The 23,037-nt window shown below is 41.4% G+C and overlaps 1 protein-coding gene across 7 annotated transcripts in view; it reads left to right on the top strand.

The window, feature by feature from the left end:
- SHANK2 (SH3 and multiple ankyrin repeat domains 2) overlaps positions 1–23,037 on the top strand; it is a 339,067-nt gene that overhangs the window by 51,954 nt on the left and 264,076 nt on the right. For all 7 annotated transcript variants that reach the window (XM_083408317.1, XM_083408314.1, XM_083408318.1 and 4 more), the window contains exons 3-8: positions 6,263–6,466; positions 9,923–9,994; positions 11,339–11,447; positions 11,614–11,765; positions 12,721–12,888; positions 19,911–20,027. In XM_083408317.1, the coding sequence (XP_083264443.1) occupies positions 6,263–6,466; positions 9,923–9,994; positions 11,339–11,447; positions 11,614–11,765; positions 12,721–12,888; positions 19,911–20,027 (822 nt within the window). The remainder of the gene's footprint in view (positions 1–6,262; positions 6,467–9,922; positions 9,995–11,338; positions 11,448–11,613; positions 11,766–12,720; positions 12,889–19,910; positions 20,028–23,037) is intronic.

The raw sequence follows: 23,037 nt of genomic DNA, 5'->3' as shown, positions 1-23,037 counted from the left end.
ATGGGAGGTAGAGCACTGTACCAACCTCATTTGATAGACCAGGTCCTACTCTTAATGCAGGCGATAGATGGGACGGAACCTATCTTAATGCAAGTATTGCAGGGGTGGGAGCCTTAACCAGGTGTGCATTGAAATTGCTAAACAAGTGGTTCAATCCACCCATCAGGGTTAGCAGAAAAGTTGACCCACGTAGTGGGAGCATCAGCTCACCAGTGGACTCTCATCCTTGAGGCTCAACAGATAGTCGGGCACAAATATCAGTGAGCTCTTCAACAATGAGCACACCCCCTGAATATTGGTGGGAGGAACCATGGAAGGATTGGGGTTGGTGGATAGGGGTTATCTCAACCGCTCTTGTCATATGGATGTGTGTTTTCTTTTGCTGGCATGAGCGTCACCGATTTTGTGGGAGGGAACAACCAGCCCCCATCCCCTTGACCCTTCTGGTACTAGCCCTACTTGGGTTGGGTCTGGGAGATGACTCACATATACGGAAAACCGGCCGGTCAGAGCCCTATCATCAGATTTGGAGTAATAATACCTATGTTAGAGATATAGATCGTTTCTCTTCTATGCTTAATCTTTCTGAATGCTGGGTTTGTATGCATATCCCTCCACAATTTAAGAAGCCTGGCATACTACTGCATAGTATTCCAATAAATGAGTCATTTAGAATTAGTAATCTTATGTCAGATGGTCGCACCTATTCACCCCCAGTGTTTCTGTCACTCATGGAACAGGCACCTCGTTGTCTCCGTTTCAATCATAACAGCAGCAATTTTTTAGGTCACTATCCATATTGCAATTGGACTTATGAGTATATTAACGGATCCTCCTGCTTCCAAAAAGGTACTTCCATTTATGATGCTATGTGTGTCGATTTTTATACTTGGTTTACCTGGATGACGGCGCGCAGCAGATCTAACTGCCTGCTCCAGTCTGATTTGTGGTTGCTCTGCGGCACAAGAGCCTACAAAGAAATCCCCTCTGCCTTTTCTGGAACCTGTACTTTAGGAGTAGTCGTACCCCTGGTGTATAAGATGGATAAGCTCCCAACAGTCCGTCTGCGTAACAAAAGGGACGCGAAATCACCTATTAACCAGTATACCGGCACAGCCATCTCTAGGTCCCTTCTACCCCCTTTGGGTGTAGCCATGAATTACCGGGATCTGCATAGATTGGCAAACTGGACCGAGGCTTTGTTTAACTCCACCATCTCGGCCTTAAAAGCAATTAATAAGGAAATGTCAGAGATAAGGGAGGTAGTCCTTCAAAATCGTTACGCTTTGGATGTAGTCCTTGCCTCTAAGGGCGGAGTTTGTGCCTTAATTCATTCCCATTGCTGCATGTACATTTCAGACCAGTCAGCAAATATTTCAGCCACCATCAACCACATGGAAACAATGATAGCTGAAAACCCGCTGAAAGCCACCGGGAGTGATGCATGGGGTTGGATGTATTCCTGGCTCCCTGATGGCAGTTGGCTCAGGAATGTTATAGTATTATTAGCAGGACCGCTATTAATCCTTTTGCTTCTTTGCCTCTGTATCCCCTGCTTATTGCAATGCTTGCAGCAAATGATGCAAAGACTCCTGTCACGGAAGCTAGGACCCACAGTCATCGCTGTGATGAGGGAGTATAGGCCCATACCCCAGAACGAACCTAAGTATTAGGTTGTTCAGAAGAAGAGGAGGGAGTGAAGGGAGAGGGGAACGGTTAATCATTAATATTATCTACACATAGTAAATTCCGACACTCTGCTAGGATGGTTACACAAGCTCAAACCCAAAAATGCAGTTATTTGCAAAGTCTAAATCAGACAGGTCAGGAGGCCGTTTCCTGTCTAACCAGCTATCTGAAACTGCTGATGTTAGTTACAGGTCAGAAGGTCGTTTCCTGCCTAGCCAAAAACTGCTGTCAACTAAAAACCACTAGCAAGATGTTTCCTGCTTTGCTTCTGCTTTAAGTAATGCAAGATAAGAAGAGATACGAAGGGAATGCTTAGCTAGCAAAAGAATACACGTGTACAAGGAGGTGGGAGGGGGTGCTTACTGAGCAGAGAAAATGCTTAACCAGCAGAAGAAGTGCTTAGCTAGCAGCCTTAGCCAGCAAATATAGATGTGCCATATAAGGAATAAGTTGGAAACTTGCCAGCTGATTGGGGAAGTTTTGGGGGGAGGTCTGGGAGGTGGGTAAATACTCTAAAGTATAAGAAGGCTTGCAGATGCGTATTGCTGGACAGTCAGATTTCAGAAACTATATTCTGCTGACTGTCTCTGTGCACAGATTTGCAATAAAACTCTTTTCTCCAAAGAAGAAACTTTCCTGGAATTTTTTTATTCTCTTCTCGGTCCTGGGGACGCGGGTAAGCAATTCTCTGGCACAGTAAAGGGCATAAGCCTACATCATCTACCATTCAGAGATACAGATACTTGGCAGCTTCTGTGTGCAGCCTGTTCCAGTCTGGAGACCAGCTGTCATGCTGCAACCCAAGCTGGGTGGGGGAGGAGCTGGTCCCCATTATTGCAGAAGCTATGGAGCAGTTATAGTTGAGAATAGCACATCCTGAAATGGAGCTGATGGCCACTGGTCCCTGGGGTGCTGCAGGCTTACTTGCTCCAAGTCCCTCCTTTGACCACTTTGTATATTCATGATTTGTGGCCTTATATCTTAATAACAAGTTCGATATTTAATCCAGCTTTAACAGAGTAGGCCCACTGAAATTAAGGGGCTTAATTTAGGCATGTTCAGAGTCTACTCGGGGTAAAACTTAGTTGAATGTCACCCCAATAGTTTAGCCAGTCATTCTACAAATCTTCAACTTGAGTCCATGCCGGATTTTACAACAGTTGATGTAGATGGATTTTTTATTTTGCAGTCTCTTACTACTTGAGAAAAGCCTGATAAGTTGTACTTAACCTTTAAAAAGACTGCGTGTTTTCTAAGCAGCATGTTATAATTCAACATGCACTGCTCTCTAAATTACAATGATTATATCTGAGCAGCCATCACACTGGAAAGTTAGTAGCCACACAGTTTCCATGCCACAGTTGTTCTTCAAGCAAGACGATTCAGATACAGTACAGTGGTACCTCGGGTTACATACGCTTCAGGTTACAGACTCCGCTAACCGAGATATAGTGCTTCAAGTTAAGAACTTTGCTTCAGGATGAGAACAGAAATCGTGCTCCGGCAGCGCGGTGGCAGCAGGAGGCCCCATTAGCTAAAGTGGTGCTTCAGGTTAAGAACAGTTTCAGGTTAATAATGGACCTCCGGAACGAATTAAGTACCTGAGGTACCACTGTAACACAATTGTTATTCTTTTTGTTAATATTACTGTACTGTGCAACATACTCAAAACACCTAACCACAGTTCTGCTGTCCTATCCACTGACAGTGGAATTTCTTTCTCGAATAGTAATTGACATTGTTTTACTCTCTCTTTTGCCTGCAGACACTGATAGTAGTTCACTGGCCATGTCAAACATTTTTTTGGTGTAGTTTAGACACAGCTATTCCATGGAGTCTGCCAGCAAACATATTCATGTATCACTACGTTAAATGGACTGCCCGCCTGGAGGTTAATAAGGGCTGTTCAATATGTATGCCAAGGTGAAAATCATATTTGAGGAAGGTAGAAAGCCTAGGCTGGAATCCAAAGTTCCTCTTCCACTTATTATTTTCTTTTTGCTGGTAGTTATATGTATAGCTTGCGTAAAGCTTGCTCATCCTCAGGCAAAACTGTCTAGTCTTTCTACTTCTGTCACAGTTCTGTGGTTCCAGCCATATACTTATCCTATTTAAATCAAAACCATTTCCTTTTTCCATGGAATGCCCTTGGAAATGGAAGCAAGAGAATGTCATCACATCACGTCATTTCCCAGGAGTATTTAAGGTTTCTGGTTTTGGTGTGTGGTGCAGCAGTAGGCCAGCAGCAGCAGCAGAGCTGCCAGTTTGCTGATTATTGATTGACTGATTGATTTAGAAAGCTACCACCTGCTGGCAAACTTCTCTCACTTGGAACTCCTCTCTGGGCATCTGATTTACCAGAATTCTACTGGATGTGCAGGGAAAGAGGACAACAGTTCAGGCAGTGCTGGAAATATCATAGAGTCCCAAATGAAAGAGTACTTGGACTGCTTTCATTGCCAGATTTAAGGAGTAAAATTGATAGTTACATTCACGTAACATGTGACAAGTAAAAGGATCTAGGAGTGAAAAGGATCTAGGAGTCTTAGTTGACCACAAACTTGACATGAGCCAATAGTGTGACGCGGCAGCTAAAAAAGCCAATGCAATTCTGGGCTGCATCAATAGGAGTATAGCATCTAGATCAAGGGAAGTAATAGTGCCACTGTATTCTGCTCTGGTCAGACCTCACCTGGAGTACTGTGTCCAGTTCTGGGCACCACAGTTCAAGAAGGACACTGACAAACTGGAACGTTTGTCCAGAGGAGGGCAACCAAAATGGTCAAAGGCCTGGAAACGATGCCTTATGAGGAACGGCTAAGGGAGCTGGGCATGTTTAGCCTGGAGAAGAGGAGGTTAAGGGGTGATATGATAGCCATGTTCAAATATATAAAAGGATGTCACATAGAGGAGGGAGAAAGGTTGTTTTCTGCTGCTCCAGAGAAGCGGACACGGAGCAATGGATCCAAACTACAAGAAAGAAGATTTCACCTAAACATTAGGAAGAACTTCCTGACAGTAAGAGCTGTTCGACAGTGAAATTTGCTGCCAAGGAGTGTGGTGGAGTCTCCTTCTTTGGAGGTCTTTAAGCAGAGGCTTGACAACCATATGGCAGGAGTGCTCTGATGGTGTTTCCTGCTTGGCAGGGGGTTGGACTTGATGGCCCTTGTGGTCTCTTCCAACTCTATGATTCTATGATTCTAAGTATAAAAAACCCCCTATTAATTGTGGTGTGTGTGTGTGTGTGTGTAATTTCAGCAGCAGTTTCCTTAATGGCCTACTGCTACAATTTTTTTTAGTATTTATTAACTTGTTTTAATGAACAATTAATTATTAAAATGAATGGGTTGTATCTAACTAAATTATACTCAGAGTAGACCCATTGAAATTACTGAACCTAAGTTAGTCATGTCCATTAACTTCAAAGGGTCTGCTCTGAGTAGGACTAACATTGGATACAACACCCAGAAACAACAATTATAAATACAACACAAGGATAATTATTATAAATAATGAAAATTAAAAATGAAATATTTTAATTTCCATTGATTTTATTTCAAGTTAATTCCCATTTTATACTTTAAACTTCACATCTCTCACTATCCATCTATGATGTAAAAACTTGAGGCAGAGTATTTATACCAATGTCAAAGGACATTTCTTATAATTCTGCTACTGAAAGGCACTCTGAAACAAATCAATGCAGAGAAGCATTTTGGAGACAGCTTTACATCTGTATTCATGAGCAATCATCTCATTCATAAATGCATTAATGTGTGATACGTATTATTGCAGCATCTGCTCAGCTGTATATTTTCCTGCTATATCATTAGCAGTATTTCTTCAATTTTGGTTTGAAAAGTAATTAGCAGAACCTAAAGCACAGCCTACTATCCCTTAAACAGAAATTTGTAAGCACTTATAGTATTCCAAATGGATGACCATCTGTAAACATAATATATCCAATGCAGCTCATAATGTCATGAGCATATACTGCAATGTCAATTCAAATCAGTTGCAGTCTCTGTGGGCGCACAGGCCTTGTTAGCGGACCACAGTTAAATGACAGCAGCAGAACAAGGCGGGCTGTATGTAGATGCATGCTCAACTATAGCTGGGGGCACAACTTTTAGTCATAAGCTGGTGCATCTGTGTACTTGCTGCTTGGCAGATTTGGACAATAAGTACAGACTTCCCTTTTCCTTGGCTACCACTCAATCATGGTATCCTGATATTACATACGAACTGCATCATTGTAGTCACCATATCACAATGTTTGTCTAGTTTACATATGGAAATGCTTGTATACTGAAAATGTTCATATATTATCTTTAATAGCATCTACTGTGAATCAGAAAGTTTAAATATGATATGTCTAGGTAAAGGAGAAAAATATGCAATACGTCATTATCTCCTGTGGGATGGACAAGATTGTTTGCTTTATATAAAGCATCAGCATTTATATTAAATAATTAAAGAGGTACTCACCTTATGTAGCAGCCCTGATAATTTATGTGAATTGATTTATGTTTTGTGTGTATTAATTGCCTTTTCTACTTTTTGTGTTTTCCAGAAGTGTATTAGATTCAATCCCGAAGCTTCTGTATGGGTAGCAAAACAGCGAATTCTTTGCACATTGAATCAAAGTTTGAAAGATGTTCTCAATTATGGCTTGTTTCAACCTGCGAACAATGGGAGAGATGGGAAATTTTTGGATGAAGAAAGACTTCTTATGGAATATCCACAACCTGTAAACAAGGGTGTTCCAACCTTAGAGGTATTTTAATGAACAATAATTTATTTAAGGTTTGCGTACCACAGTATGAAGGTTGTTGTTGATTTTAATTTATTAACTGCCCTTCACCCTAAGGTACTTGTATAACGTATATACAGAAGACTCACATCCTGGTACTCTGAAGCTGTTTTGAGTGGGGAGAGAGAGGATCTGAGAAAAGTTACAATTGAAATAATGGAGCTAATATGATGGGCACTTACATAGGATCTTGTCAAGAATGTCTCTTGCTCTTTGGTAATCCTTGACAAAGTGCTCTAAATTTTGCTTCCAGGTCAACCACCTTTCCCCATTCCGTTAGTGCCAGCATATACTGTGACCATTGACTCCTCCTGAGCCCTACCTAGCAGGCTATCTGTTCTAAACAATGTGCGACATCTTCAACCTCAGCCCCAGGCAGGCAAATAATCATTCAGTGCACCTGCTTGTCACCAACCCAATTTATCGATGCCACTATGATGATATTACGGGACACGGGTGGCGCTGTGGGTTTTAACCACAGAGCCTAGGACTTGCCGATCAGAGGGTCGGCGGTTCGAATCCCCGTGTTGGGGTGAGCTCCCATTGCTCGGTCCCTGCTCCTGCCAACCCAGCAGTTCGAAAGCACATCAAAGTGCAAGTAGATAAATAGGTACCACTCCAGCGGGAAGGTAAACGGCGTTTCTGTGCGCTGCTCTGGTTCGCCAGAAGCGGCTTAGTCATGCTGGCCACATGACCCAGAAGCTGTACGCCGGCTCTCTCGGCCAATAAAGCGAGATGAGTGCTGCAACCCCAGAGTCGGTCATGACTGGACCTAATAGTCAGGGGTCCCTTTACCTTTACCTAATGATGATATTACACACTACAAGGAGCCTCCTGCTCCCATAAAATTTCTCACTGTGAGAGGATATCTGTTAGTCTCTCAAGGAGTAGGTCCCTTCTTCCTCAGAGTAACATTGCACTCCCTGAAAGTGGGAAGCTACTATTGCCTCCCTGAAGGCTTCATCCACCAACAACTCTGAGCTTCTCCAGGTCAGCCAACTTGGCCAACAGAAGTGAACTGGTCCCCTGAGGTCCAAGAGCTCAGTGTCTAGCAGACGGGATATTTGTGCATTACTTTCTACTTGCATACCTGTCAATATTGAATAGAATTACCTTGGTGCATGGGATTTGTTAGGTCACAAGGGGGGAAACATAGTCCATGCTGCCCTTCTCACACAGCTGTCAACTCCGTTTGTTACCTTGTGTTTGCTTTGTCAGTGGGACCAAGATGCTTCATCAGCTGGATTTCTCTTACTTATAGAGCAGCTTCCCTATCAGGTTGCCCTAAATTTATAGCTCTAGTTAGCTTTCCCTAGCAGAGGCTGCAGCCAATTGTGGGTCAGGAGAGTTGCTCAGTTACCTTTTGGTAGTGTTGCTTCTAGACACAACTGTCATAGAGTTAATTTGCTAGGGGATGAGGAAGGAATGCCTGGACTAAGTCTTCTTTCCTAAGGGGGAAGAGATGGGAAGAAGAAAGAGACTATTTTTAAAAGGAAACATTCACAACACTAACGGTCATTTCTCTTCCTCCAGAACTGAAGTAAATGATTAAGGATGGCAATTTTGCTCATCAACATGTCTAACGATCTTCCTTTTCTTCATCATCTGTGCATAGTAGTTTTTGAATTTCATTTAGTAAACAGAAGTCTATTTTTGACTTTGGTTCCAATGTATAATTACACGTTTTGGGGGAATTGCAACATGTTGAGAGCATGAACAGCAACTGCTGTATAGTTTAAATGAAGAAATCTGGGGGGGGGGGGAGTGAGGTTATTTTTAAAAGAAGAATGGTACAAGAATATAGAACTCCACTGCTTTCAAATTTGAGATATAATTATGTGAGTTGACAGGCCATGCCTCAGGGGACTAGAGCAGGTGTATTCTAAAAAGCATTTCTTTTCTAATCTTTGAATACAAAATCTTACAATTCCATGTTCTTATGAAGGAGTTCACTATATTCTCCTATGGACAGGAATTTCAGTTTATTCTGGGTGATCACAAACAATTAATTTCTTACTGTTGGGCTAGAATGCAGCCATCTATTTGCAGCAGCACCCATTTCTTTGTGTCTAGAGTATGGATCTCGTGGAATTCATTCGTTGTGAATTATGATCCAGACTGAATTAGAGCATTATCTCCTGGACTAAAGTACAGATTTGAAGACTGTTAACCTTCAGATTTCACACTGAATCTTGCTATGTAGTTTTCAGTTAAAACACACATGCACCAAAGGGGGGTGTCTATTTTAATGTATGTTTTAGGAGAAAATACGTTAGGAATTTGAATCTTGTGAGAAAGGTTAAAATATGTATTTAGATGCACATTTTGTGCTGAACCATTTTTTAAAAGCACATATTAATGCAGAAATGAGACAGAACAAATAATGAATGAAAGCACACAAAAGTGATACAGACCTGAAACAGACTTATTTGCTCATCCCTGGTCTAAAGTGATAACACAGGTGAGTTGAGAAAAAAAGGAACAACAGGGAAAGAAACTGAACCCATCTGATACCAATTTTTGCTGAGCTATTGCTGTGCTGCCCTAAATTTCTGCTTACAGAATATACTCAAACTTTGAAGCTTCATAGTGTTCTTCTTTATGTATAAGAATTCCTCATGAAAAGTGCCATAGCGTATGAAAGCCTAAACATATACTTTTAAAGAAACTCAATAAAATACCGTATTTTTCTGTGTATAAGACGCCCCAGGTATAAGATGACCCCTATTTTTTGAGCCCAGAATTAAGAAATAAACAATTGCAACATTCTGTGTATAAGACGACCCCCAATTTTAAACTTTAAAAATTTTGGGGAAAATATAGTCTTTTACATGGAAAAATACAGTATATAGGGCGCAATCAACTATAGTTGGGCATTTTAAAGGCTTGTTGTTTTTAATGGATGCACATACACCCATGATATTTGACATTTATAAGTTCAGTTCATGCTAAGATATTGTTTGGCGTGATTAATAAATGGACAAATAATGCTTTGTGATCAGCCAGCAAAACAGAATAGGAAACCATGGTTGAAGTAAGTTTCCAAACTATGGTTTGTGTAGACTATGGCTTGTGGTATCTGAAGTGCTTCTACAGAGAGATGCACATAGAGATAGGAAGTGGAAAAAATGAAAGCAGACAAGCAGTTCTAAACCATAGTTAATTTGTAAGTATGGAAATTCAGACAATGGTTTTGGTTGTCAAGAACAACTAACACAAACTATGATTTTGTGTGCTGTCTTAATTAACTCATAAGCATTCTGTTGGTTGTCCCAATATCTTGAATGTTATGGAAACTGACCCTTCAAAGCATGTTAACATTTTCCTGGTTGCTTTTTAAAATAATAGTCACCATAACTATTCTTTTTCTAGAATATTTCTAAAATAAAAAGTAACATTCAAATAATGTTGCCATTTCAGTTTCGGTATAAGAAAAGGGTGTACAGACAATTTAATCTTGATGAAAAGCAGCTAGCCAAGCTCCACACAAAGGTATGTCTAAGTGAAGAGCCTCTAATGTGGTAAGAATAAAGACTAGCAGAAAATGTCGTTTAAGGTGTATTTTAGCGACTTTTGTTAAAATCCCCCTGATTATAGGAACAAGCTAAGGAAATTACAATGCAGATAGCAATCAGGCTGTTAATAAGATCTGACACTGTGCACATCCCCCCCCCCCATTTATTTAGTTGATCTGGTGAAACATTAAGAGGCTAATATCATTAATAAAAGCCTCAGCGCCTAGGACTTGCCGATCGAAAGGTCGGCGGTTCGAATCCCCGTGGCGGGGTGCGCTCCCGTTGCTCGGTCCCAGCGCCTGCCAACCTAGCAGTTCGAAAGCACCCCCGGGGGCAAGTAGATAAATAGGGACCGCTTACTAGCGGGAAGGTAAACGGCGTTCCTTGTGCGGCTCTGGCTCGCCAGAGCAGCGATGTCACGCTGGCCACGTGACCCGGAAGTGTCCCCGGACAGCGCTGGCCCCTGGCCTCTTGAGTGAGGCGGGCACACAACCCTAGAGTCTGTCAAGACTGGCCTGTACAGGCAGGGGTACCTTTACCTATCATTAATATATTGAAGGATTGTCGAAGGCTATGAAAGAGCATTAACACCAGGCCCATGCAGGTGGGTGAGAGGCAGCCAGGTACACTTGGCCTGTGCCCTGGAGGGCTAGGCCAGCCCAGGGGCCCTGCTAGGAACCTGCTGGACTTAACACTGTCAAGCCAAGAACAAGACTCCCATCCCATGCCTCAGACAAGCTCTAGTTTAACACTATTGCCCTGGGTAGGCATTATTTTAAGCCTGCAGTGCACTGTTGTTGTTGTTTAGTCGTTTAGTCATGTCCGACTCTTTGTGACCCCATGGACCAGAGCACGCCAGGCACTCCTGTCTTCCACTGCCTCCCGCAGTTTGGTCAGACTCATGTTTGTAGCTTCGAGAACACTGTCCAACCATCTCGTCCTCTGTTGTCCCCTTCTCCTTGTGCCCTCCATCTTTCCCAACATCAGGGTCTTTTCCAGGGAGTCTTCTCTTCTCTGCAGTGCACTAGCCACCATTTACTAACATGTGTTCACACAAAGATGTATAAATGAGGTAGATTCCTATGCATAGGTGTTTAACACATATCATCCTGGGCTCCTTTTGGAGGAAGGGTGAGATATAAAATCTAAAAAATAGTAAAATAATAAACCAAAAGTAAATGGGCAGTAAGGTGTGTTTCATATGCATACTTTTATTAATGTTTACACATGATTTTGGATACACACTAGATGACGATTGTTGCTTATAACTAAACTGTATATTTTACAGTAGTAAAATATTTCACATAATGCCATCTTTCAGGCTAATTTTCGAAAATGTATGGACCACGTTCACCACCTGTCTGTTGAAAAACTAACAAAGATGCTGGACCGGGGACTTGATCCTAACTATCATGACTTGGAAAGTGGAGGTATGAAGTAAATGATTCTTACGTGTTAGCAGAAAATACACACATATTTAGTAAATTGCGAAGAAGAAATGTCTAGTGTATATGCAGTGAGTTGAATTTATATTCTTTATATAACTTAAGAGGAGTTGCATAATTATTTATTTCTTTTCATTCTTTCCCACTTTAGAAACTCCACTGACTTTGGCAGCTCAACTTAGCAATACTGTTGAAGTTATCAAAGCCCTGAAAAATGGAGGAGCTCATTTAGATTTCAGAGCTAAAGATGGCATGACAGCATTACACAAAGCAGCTAGAGCCAAGAACCAACTTACCCTGAAGGTAATTCATGTGTTATGTTCATTATGCATTGTTTTATATAGAAGAGTGAACGAAGGAAAATGCTTAATTATCAGCATCCTTAATGGATCTTTTAATCTACATTCACTCAAAGGTTTCTTTTGTTGGCTTCGGACTTCCAAGATTAGCTTTCAACAAAGAATTCATTTTGGTGGAAATAAAAAGGGTGGTGAAACTTTACCTTGTTGCCTGATAGGTAATACCTGTTTGTGGAAAATGGGAATAGAGCTACAGCAATTTATCTGACTTTGGAAGAGAATATCCGTTTCAGCGGGTTACTATCTTTTGTAGTGTTTGCCCTTTAAACTTAATGTGCATGGATTTCTTAATTTGTTGGGGTTTTGGCCATGTTGTTCAAACAGTGGAACAGAAGAATAAGCGTCTGTATTTTGAAATTTCCTGATGAAGGACCTAATAGGTCAGAAAGGTGCTGGGTTATGCATTTTTGGATATTATTTATTTAATGCTTTGTTTTATTTAACAACATTTTGCAATAATCAACAAAACTCTAATCCCAAAATAAATACATTAAATATAGATCGACATAAGAAAAACATTTATTCTAGAAAAATTCAAAACCTACTTGAATGTGCTGTTGGAGGTAACGGTTTTGTTGACAGTACTGTTTCTATGGTCACCTGCCATTCTTGGTCACATATATGATGTTATGTTTTGCCGTTATCACAAAACCCCAAATTTCATTAAACCTTTGTGAGGAATTCAGTGTTGCACTAAAACAAACATTCTGTCAGCACAAGCGCGCCTGCTTGGTTGACCAACCGACCTTCCCTCTCGTCCCCTGCATGATATTCGGGGGTTTTGAACAGTATATGTATGGTGTGTACATTGCCTTATGCAGAAATAAGAACCATAGTATCTGCAAATCATCTTTGTTTAGTTATTAGTCTAATTCTTCAAAACCTATCATTACTTACAGACTCTCTTAGAACTTGGAGCATCTCCCAATTATAAAGACAGCTGTGGACTGACACCGTTGTATCACACTGCCGTAGTTGGAGGAGATCCATATTGTTGCGAGCTCTTGCTTCATGAACATGCTACTGTAGGTTGCAAAGATGAAAATGGATGGCAAGAGATTCACCAGGTAGGAAAGATTAACTTTGGTGCATTAAGATAAGTCCAGGTGCACAGTGCAGCGGTGGAGCAAGCCGATTGGGCACCTGGGGCGACACGCATGCCGTGCGCCCAGAGGTGGGGCCAGCCACCCCCAGGGCAGGGTAAGCTGTGGCAGGACGCTCCGTGGGGCCTCCAAGGAGTCTGCCTGCCTCCTCCCACTCAGTCACCCTACAGCTGAGGAGGAGGCAGCGGGCGGACTGTTTGGGGCAGTGCGGAGCCTGCGGGCGCCCAAGCCACCACGCCACTCCCAGGAGAGACACGTGGCTCTGGCGTGCTGCAGGCCCGGTATTTTGTCACTGCCTTCAGGGGTGACACCCGGGATAGCCTGCCTCCACACACCCCTTCCTCCGCCCCTGGCAGAGTGAGATTTATTTTTCTGTAATCTTAAAATATATTAGAAGCATCTCCAACAATCTACACCTAGCACATGGTCGCTCCTTTAGCTTTGTACAGACATTACTCTTATTTTGGTAAGCCATTTCAATTAGGGTAGACCTGAGCCTACTTACATCATTTGTAGTAATTTCTGTGGCTGTTGAAAAAAGGTTGCCAGTTTTGGGTGATTTTTGGCACTCAATGTGAATACATTTATGTTCTTTCAGTGCTGCCCTTTTGTGTGATATTTCCCTTTCTTTTTTTCTTGATGTCTTCAGCCCCATTTCCCTGACTGTCATTTAATCTTCTTGGCTGTGATAAGCCATGTGATTTTGTTCAGGTAATGATATAATGGATGCTCAAAAATTGGGACACTTACAGTAAAGAAGAAGAAGGGAGATTGTGCCAATAAGAAATAACAGTAGCTAAGAGTACAAAAGAATTCACTTTGGTGAAGTGAAGTTTGTTTGGCTTCATCAAATGTGATCCATTCAAATCAAATATTGAAATGAATAAAATACATGGTACAACTCTTGTTTGTTTGTATGTTTTCTATACTGCCCTATACCTGAAGGTCTCAGGGCAGTTCACATAAAATAATTTAAAATGTTCACATAAAATAAAATAGTTTAAAATGCTTTTCCTTCTTTCAGATTTTTGGTCTACTTTTCTTGATAATTAATTCTGCCATTAGAATGCAAATAGTTGTCTGAGCCTTATCTATGTGGGCAAAATGATGTAGATTATTGATAAGGAATGACATGAGAAAAAACACATTTCTTGACATGCCAGGTGCTGTGATCATTGTATGTGTTGCAGTGGAAATTTGACCCTTTGGATCCTTTGTTTTTAAACCAGTCTCTAAATTTACACTTTATGAGCAGCCAGATAGTACATAGAATCATAGAATCATAGAGTTGGAATAGACCACAAGGGCCATTGAGTCCAACCCCCTGCCAAGCAGGAAACACCATCAGAGCACTCCTGACATATGGTTGGTTATGGAATCTTCTTTCTTGTAGTTTGGATCCATTGCTCCGTGTCCGCTTCTCTGGAGCAGCAGAAAACAACCTTTCTCCCTCCTCTATATGACATCCTTTTATATATTTGAACATGGCTATCATATCACCCCTTAACCTCCTCTTTTCCAGGCTAAACATACCTGATCAAATATAATCATAAACATAAAGCTGTAAGAATCATGGTCTCCCTCACTTTGTAAATGAAGCTCTGAAACAATTGCAATAGAACAGGGTTCAATACAGTATTTAGCAGGCTGAACCATCTGCTCTATCATTAGAATGGTGAAGCTTTCTGGATCTTACTTCATAGCAGTGCTTCTGGTGCCCTCTTGAGCTACTCAGTGGAATGAATAATTCAATATTAATTAGGCAATGCTACAATTTGTTCATCTCCATAGCATCCATAACTCTGTTTGTCTTCACTGCTTTCAGTGCTAAAAATGCTAGTAGTCTGGGAGAGTCATAAGCCTAAATGAGTGCCAAACATATAGTAATTAGTGTTACCAAACTCCAGAGAAGGGATTCATAACAGTTTCACATTCCCATTTTCCTGTTCAAGCTATGCAAAGTAAATGGAAGATGGTTCTGCAGTAGGTGCCAACTAGTATAATCAGCCAGAGCAGCAGATTTACATAATTTTACAACGCTGTTGGGTGGAATGGGGAAATGTGGGTCACTTTGTTGGACTCAAAATGTATTCGCCATCTTCGAACCATATTGTTAATTTGTTTGAATAATTTGCTAGCCACTCTTTAGAAATCATAGCCGGCAATTAAAAATAAAACGACCATAAAAGCAACAGTTCGCCTTCTCCAGCTAAAAGAACTCAACAACAGAAAACTTAACTGCTGTGGATAACAGCAGTAGCAGCAGCAAACTTACATGAAGGGAGCTCCTGAGGTGAGGTGCCAAAACATAAAGAGTCCTATCTCCAGTCAACACTCCATATTTTACTCCAGGTGGCCTTTGAGGCCAGTTTTAATAGTTGATCATGTCGGGGTTGGGGAAACGGGACCATATAGTCTCTTTTTAAAATTATGTATTGGACATGGAGGTTGTGTGCTTAAGATAACATGTAATTCTTTGGCTTTATGTGGAAGGAGTGTGGCATAATGGTGCATAAACAGCTTTTATGCCTCATTCATCTCTCTTCTGTGTTGTGTGGCTTTGCGAAGGTGTGCATGGTTTTTTATTTGGTAAGAAGTGGAAAAATTGATGGAGGGGTATAACCTCTGGTGGGAGACATGTTGTGTTTCTTCGAGGGTAGTTTGTCTGCCTTTGGTCACCACCCTGCATTCAGCTCTCACCTGTGGCTCCTAGGAGTTGTCAGCATGTGACAGCGGCCACACCCTGGGAAAAAGGTTTTGATTGGCAAGCTGAAGCAGCTGATGGGTCTAAAACCCTTGGTGAGTTAGGAACTTCCCCTGCAGGTGAAGACAGGCTCTGGCAGATTGAGCAGACGAGACCAAGACTGGGCCCAACAGTCAAGAAGGAGGTTTCTACACAAGCTGTAGAGGGAAGTGAGGGGCAGATGGGGCTAGTTAACTGGGGAAGGTAGCCCATCTAGGAGAAGGAAAACTCTGATCCTAAACCTGCTATATAGGATATCTTCGGGAGAAGAAAAGGCTAAGGAGTAAACCCTATACAAATCCAGAGTGGAGTCCCTAAGACAGGTGGGGAAACTCCCCTATGAGGAAGGGTCGCAGTCTGTGCAGCTGTGCAGGTCACTGCTGTTCTTCTGGCTTCCAAACGCAGCCCATCACTGGCACTTACAGTAGCGGCAAGCCTTGAGTTAGTTTTCTCTGTCTTTCTATCTGCACATAGCTTCATTGTGAATTCTTACACTTGCTGAACCTGAGATATTAATTCATAATTTCCTTTTCAAAAGGCACTGTGTGCACCTCAGGGCCCTTGTTTGCACTGGGAACTATCATAAGAAATCAAAAGCAGTCTTTTGTAGTTGTAATCGGAGACAAATCAGGTTGGTTTACATCAAGAATGTGGGCTAATTGAAGAGTACAGGCTCAATAGGGGGGGGGGGAGTCATCATTCAGAAGACTGTAATGCAATCCCATTTGGTCTTATCAGTTGTGGTAGGTGTGAAATATCTTGGCACAGTGAAGGAGCCTTCAGTCACCACTTGCCTTCTAGAAATTTTTCTAAAAGCACTGTTTTTTCTTACCTGTACCTGCAGTTCTACATAGCTTCCTGTCTCATTTTATATAAAGATGGATATAACACAATCGGTTCCACTAGAGGTGTCTGTAGACAATTTTAAGTCATGTTAATTTAATTTGGAGTAGTATTTTAACCTAAGGATTGAGGGTATCATAGGAGAAATTTAGGATAGGCTTTTCTTTGTTTTAAGTGATGGCTTTTTAAAAATTGTGTTTCATCCTTAAAAAAAACAACAACAAAAATGCAGGTAATACTTTTCAGAAATGCAAATTTTTGGTAGATGGCATTGCATCTTCAGGAGACCTCCAGCAAATCAGTTTTTAACAGGCTGGAAAATTCTAGCTATGGTCACATCCACACCATACATTTAACACACATTTAAAGTACATAGCTTCCCACAAAGAAATCCTGGGAATTGCAGTTTCCCTTCACAAGGGCACAATACCTAGCACCTTAAACTGCAGTTTCCAGAGTTCTCTGGGGAAAGTCATGTACCTTACATTTGAATTAAATGGATGCTCTGGATATGACCTAGGACATGCAGCATCCTAAAAATGCTATTAAACTTTCCAGAACAGGAGTGGGAAACTGGATCTGAAAGGCAGATAAGATATTTCATCTCCCTGAAGTCAGGTGATTCCCCCACCTCCATGGTTTGAAATCAAACTCTGCAGGCAAATGCTCAGCCTTTGAAATGGCCATTCAGAGTGTTCCTCAAGACCAAATCGTCAGCTGACCGTCTTGTGGCCTGTTTTCTAATTTTTGCATATTTTCTCCACAGACTCAGTCACTTATATGGCATACATATGCAGTATATGTACATGTTTTTTACTTGCAATAATTTCTAATATGCACAACTCTTGTACATATTAGTAAAATTTGTGGTCAATGCACATTTTTGTAGTTTGTATTTGGTTTGTGGTATTTGTAAGGCAAGTCATTTATAATAATTTTAATAATAATTTTAGCTATTTCTCAACATCCCTTAAAAACTGGATTTGTAGTATGATCATTAGTGCCATCTAGTGGGCTTGGCATTTTATTTGGCATGCCCAGGAGTTTTCAGCTTCAGTTTACTATAATACAGTACTAACCTTAAGAATAATTTTGTAGGTATATACAGTGCTTTTTTTCTGGGGGGGACGCAGGGGTATGCATAATCCTAAACATTTTCTGAATCTAAGTTTGGCCTCATTGAGGGGCAGTATTTCAATATGAGTAGAAAAATGAGAGAACCCCTAAGTATTTATTTTTTTAAGAAAAAAGCACTGGGTATATAGTTACTCTTTCTGTATTAAGAGCTCAAATATATGTCTAAAATATTATTATAATGGTAGGAATAACAGGGGGGACACCACCTTTGATTATTAATTTATAAAATTCTGCAAATTGTATACTTGGTTTGGGGGAAAGGTAAAATCTTTTGGCTTCTTTGGCTATGCAGTAAAATTGGAAAAAAGGCTACTGTATGCTAAAAGTCACGGAGTCAAAAAGGCACAAAGATGCCAGATTGTTGTTGTTACAGTTTAGAGTGAGTGATACAGCCTTTTCAGGCCAGCATTTGTAATAACAAACTCTCACTCACCTTGAAAACCCCCTTATACCCCCCTTTGGAGGAAAAGAAGATCCATCAGAAGGCAAGCAAGAATAAAAAATATTATCATCTAGTGAAATTCTAAGGGTGTTCCCAGTGGCCTTTCTAACCTCTAAAGAGCTTCTGAACAGTCCTGTAGCAAGGCAGGTAAAAAGCCTGTTGAGAAAGATAGTCTCAGTAAAAACTGATTTTGAGAAAGGGGGGGAGGTGAACTTAATTATCTGTTGAAAAACAAATAAAGCCCAGTATGTTTAGATCCCCAAACTTGCCAAATAACTTACAAGTAGTTGGTAGAAAATAGAACCCACCTTAAAAATTATTATGTAGGAAGGAGTCCCCCAAAGGGCAATAGGCGCAAAACAAATTCAGGACTGGGACGTTGTAGCTGAAGAGGGAAACCCCTGTTTCCAGATCATTTCTTAGTGAGGACAAGAACAGCAAAAGTTTCAGGAATAGCTCAGAACCTTTGGATAATGAGACATTTGAGGATACACTATCACACAGATGTTTACCGTATTTTTCGCTCTATAAGACGCACATATTCCCCTCCAAAAATTAAGGGGAAATGTGTGTGCATCTTATGGAGTGAATGCAGGCTCCTTGGCTTCAGCGATAGCCACGCGAAGCCTCCGAAGTACAATGGGAGCGCTCCCGCCGTGCTCCGGAGGCTTCGGGTTACCTTCACTGAAGCCTGGAGAGCAAGAGGGGTCGGTGCGCACCAACCCCTCTTGCTCTCCAAGCTTCAAAGATAGCCGCCTGAAACCTCCGGAGCTTCGCTGAAGGGGCGCTGCGCAGAGAGGGGGGGGATTTTTTTGTTTTTGTTCTCCCCCTCTAAAACAAGGTGCGTCCTATGGTCGGGTGCGTCCTATGGAACGAAAAATACGGCATTTTCTCTCTCTCAAGTTCTTCTGGATGCTTTATTGCTAAGCAGGTTCTCATTAATTGCTCAGTTCACGTGTCACATTAAGTCATAGTTTGAAACAAACAATGGTTAAATGTAAACAAGCTCTGCTCCTTTCCTGCTTCTGCTAGTGTCTTGCCACCAGGAAACAAGGCACTCCCCAATCCTTCCAGTTGACCAGGAGGGTCTGATGGAGCCTGCTAAGCATGTTAGGCTACATTATCAGGGTTCCTGATTGTGAGGAAGGTTACAGGTTGAGCCTCTTTTAGAGCTTCTTACTCAATGTTGGTGTGTAAAGTGCAGTGACAGAGGCATTGGTGTGTGTGTGAAGATAGTGCGTGTTCTCCCTATAAACTTTATACCGTTCCCTATTCTTTCAATGACTAGACAGATCTAGAGCCTTTTATATTTTTATACTATTTTAAAGTGCTATACTTAGGATCAAGCTAACATTTTATTTCAGTGTAACCTAGTCATATTGTAGGATATTAACGTACACCCCCCCCCCCCCGTCTTCTGGCTTGACAATTTTTGGAAAATTAGAGTAAAACTGTTTTATTACAACCTGCTACTTGAAAAGGATTGTGCTATCACAAGCTTCCCTGGTTAGGATCATTATTCTAGAATTTTTAAAAAGCAATTCTATGTTAAAACTGTGTATGGTATTGCTGTTGAAACTCTACTGAAGTAGATACTTCACCACCAAGCCGTACACAACTTCTGAAAATGTGGGCTTGTTGGAATGGCAGCGGATGACCACTGCATTTTGGAGTCTCAGCTTGCAACACACTTGGTAATACTATACACCTCACTGTATATAGTAATATGTTCTCAAAACTTCAGAATACCTGTATAAGTGAAATGAATTATGTTAAAAATGTAGATCTCATAATTAAAATATCAACCTTTTATGTTCATAGGCTTGTCGATATGGGCACGTCCAGCATTTAGAACATTTTCTGTTTTATGGAGCTGATATGGGAGCACAAAATGCCTCTGGAAACACAGCGTTACATATCTGTGCACTTTACAACCAGGTTAGTTGTTATAGTTTCATTGTTGTTCTTATGTAACCTACTGAAATGAAGCAGGTAACAGAAATCATTCCTAGATATATATTTTTTAAAAACCTTGCAAGGATCAAAATTCAGTGATTTCCATTCCCTGGTATTAATTATAAATTACATTTTTAATATTCCACTTTTCTTCCAGAAAAGCTCAAGGCAGTTATCTCTTTCCCTTTCATCCTCACACTAACCCTGTGAGGTAGGCTAGGCTGAGAGAGCCTGACTTGCCCTAGATCATCTAGTTAGCTTTATGGCTGAGTGAGGATTTGCACCTGGGTTCCCCTGGTTTAATCCAACACTCCAAGCATTGCTCGGTCCCAGCGCCTGCCAACCTAGCAGTTCGAAAGCACCCCCGGGTGCAAGTAGATAAATAGGGACCGCTTACTAGCGGGAAGGTAAACGGCGTTTCCGTGTGCTGCGCTGGCTCGCCAGATGCAGCTTGTCACGCTGGCCACGTGACCCGGAAGTGTCTGCGGACAGCGCTGGCTCCCGGCCTATAGAGTGAGATGAGCGCACAACCCTAGAGTCTGGCAAGACTGGCCCATACGGGCAGGGGTACCTTTACTAGGTGGGGCATGGCCAATAACACTCCCCAGGAGTGTTGTGGCACTTCTCTCAATCACTCAGCTACCTGGAAGCTACACTACTGGGATGTTTAGAAGTATCCAGCAAAGTACTTTGGTTAGCATAAGTAATTTTCACTGTGAAATGGAACACCCCATCCTTCAGTTCTGCCCACATACCCCCTAAATTTGTTCTGGGTTTCCCCCCAACCATCTGGAGCAGATTTGGGGAGGAGACGTAGGGAGAGGAGAGGAAGGGGAAGTTCCATTGCGCAAGTGGAAATTATTTTGCTAGCAGACATACTTCATTGGACACCAGCCATAACATCATTATATTATACATATAATTAACAATGATACAGTATATAATTATATACTGTATACATTATATACATATACATATTATGCTGGCTAACTCACATGGCTCCTGCAATAATATTTCATATATTTTGAAAAGGGAGGTGAAAGTCAGTTATAACTATGCTTATATTTTCCAAACCATTAACGACTAACAAACTCTTAGGTGGTCAGTGGTGTGTTTAATTCTGTTAAGTTATTTGGTTTGAGTGGTGTATTATCTGATTTACATAGTTAGAAAATCTTACAATTCCACCTGTGTAGGATATATTTTTAAACTCTTAATATTTGGAAGTGAGTTTTAAAGCGCTGTATTATTCTATGACATCTAAACATAAATATGTACTTCATTTGACACCAGAAAGCATATGTTTCAAGATAACATTTCAGAAGTTCTGGCGGGCTTGTTGCTAGCACCCCTAGGAAGCAAGTCTTTCGTGCTGCTCTGTGAATGACATCCTTGAGTAATGCATCAGAAATGTAGTTATTTTTGCTTGTCAGTTGTTGGAAGATAAATGGGGGCAGTTGAAAACACAGCCTGGCCAATTCTTCCACTTTTAATTAATATACAGATGCCAAGCACTGTTTTATGTAGGATGAACAAGAGGCTTAAATAGATAACAGAAATGGAATACAATTAATGAATTTCACAAATTAAAAGAAGCAGTTTCATACCACTAGTTTTTGCTCTACTCCTCTGGGGCCAGTAGCAGCTTCTGTCCTGGGCCTTGTGGTAGGGTGTGGGGTTTTTTGTTAGTTCTGTGGCACAAGGAAAGGGTTACGTAAACCCCCCAACCCACTACCCACACTGCAGTTTTTTATCTATTGGGGGACTAATTGATTTTAAAACAACACCACACAGATGTGAATACATGTCTAACAAAATGTGCATTTGGGCCCTTAATGTTGTATATTAACATTCCCTGAAGTTTACGTGCCTTTTCTTCTCTAAGCTGGGATGCACAGTCCTTTGTTTTCAACTATTGAGTGCAATAGTTATCTGAAAAACCTGAACTCTTATTAATATGAATATGTACCTTTATCAAACAACTCCCTCCCCTGGCAGAGGAGGCACTCGAAGAAGGGCCTCAGATGATGATCACAGGGTGGACATAGCTGGGCGAGACCAACTCCACCCTACTCAGCCACCCAGGTCTCAGTGATGCAGACCAGATGGGCTTCCTTATCCATAATCAGATCATGGATGAGGGAGGCCTTATTCAGAGCCAACCTGGCATTCAGCAACAGCTGCTGCAGACCCAGTGGCTGGCTGATAGGACAACTGCAATTCCCCAGGTTGGAGGAGGGGCTGGCACATGGAACAGTCATCAGCTGTCTGTATCATGTGCCCCTTACCTGCCCTGCCCCGCCCTATCTCCCCTTATTTTGAACCACTGTGATTGCCCCTCTGCTCTCCTCAGCATCTCTCCTCCCGGACACATCTCCTCTCCCTCACTAAGAACAACGACAACAACAAAACTGCTGCTTTACGCAGTAGTTTTGCTATCTTAGCATCTCTAAACATAAAACTCTGTAAGTAAGAGGGACTTGCAACAGAACTCTAACTGCAGTCCAGAAAGTGGGTCAGTGATCTGTTGCTGCAGATTTTCCTTTGTCTGTGAGAGCAAAGGGATGTACTTTTGTTTTGATGAACCTTTTAAAGTTTTAATGTTACATTTCGTGTTTGCTTTTAGGGCCACATTAGGCATGACACAGGAAAATATGTGATGGGACATTCTGCTGTTTTTATGAAGCTGAATAGTGGCAGCAGTGGGAGTCGATGTGGTTTAATCTGATTGGGACTGTGTCTCTGGGGGAAGGGGATTTAAGTCTCCCCCCATATTGTTATCCTAATGAAAATTCCCCCTTCCTCAATCTGGAGTGGAAACATAAAGCTGCCATTTTTAATTTGGTGCCCTTTACAAATGTCAATAATGCATTTTATAGTAATTAGTGGGAGACAGGTTTTATGGCAGCAGCTGTGCATGCTGACTTAGCAGTGAGTGCTGCACATACTCACTTTATTTTCTTACATCTCTATCCCACATTTCTCCTGTCAC

This window comes from Podarcis tiliguerta (genome assembly GCF_965153285.1).
Source record: "Podarcis tiliguerta genome assembly, chromosome: 1".
In the NCBI taxonomy this organism is placed as follows: Eukaryota; Metazoa; Chordata; class Lepidosauria; order Squamata; family Lacertidae; genus Podarcis; species Podarcis tiliguerta.
Note: the sequence above shows the minus strand (reverse complement) of the source record. Positions and strands in the feature narration are given on the sequence as shown.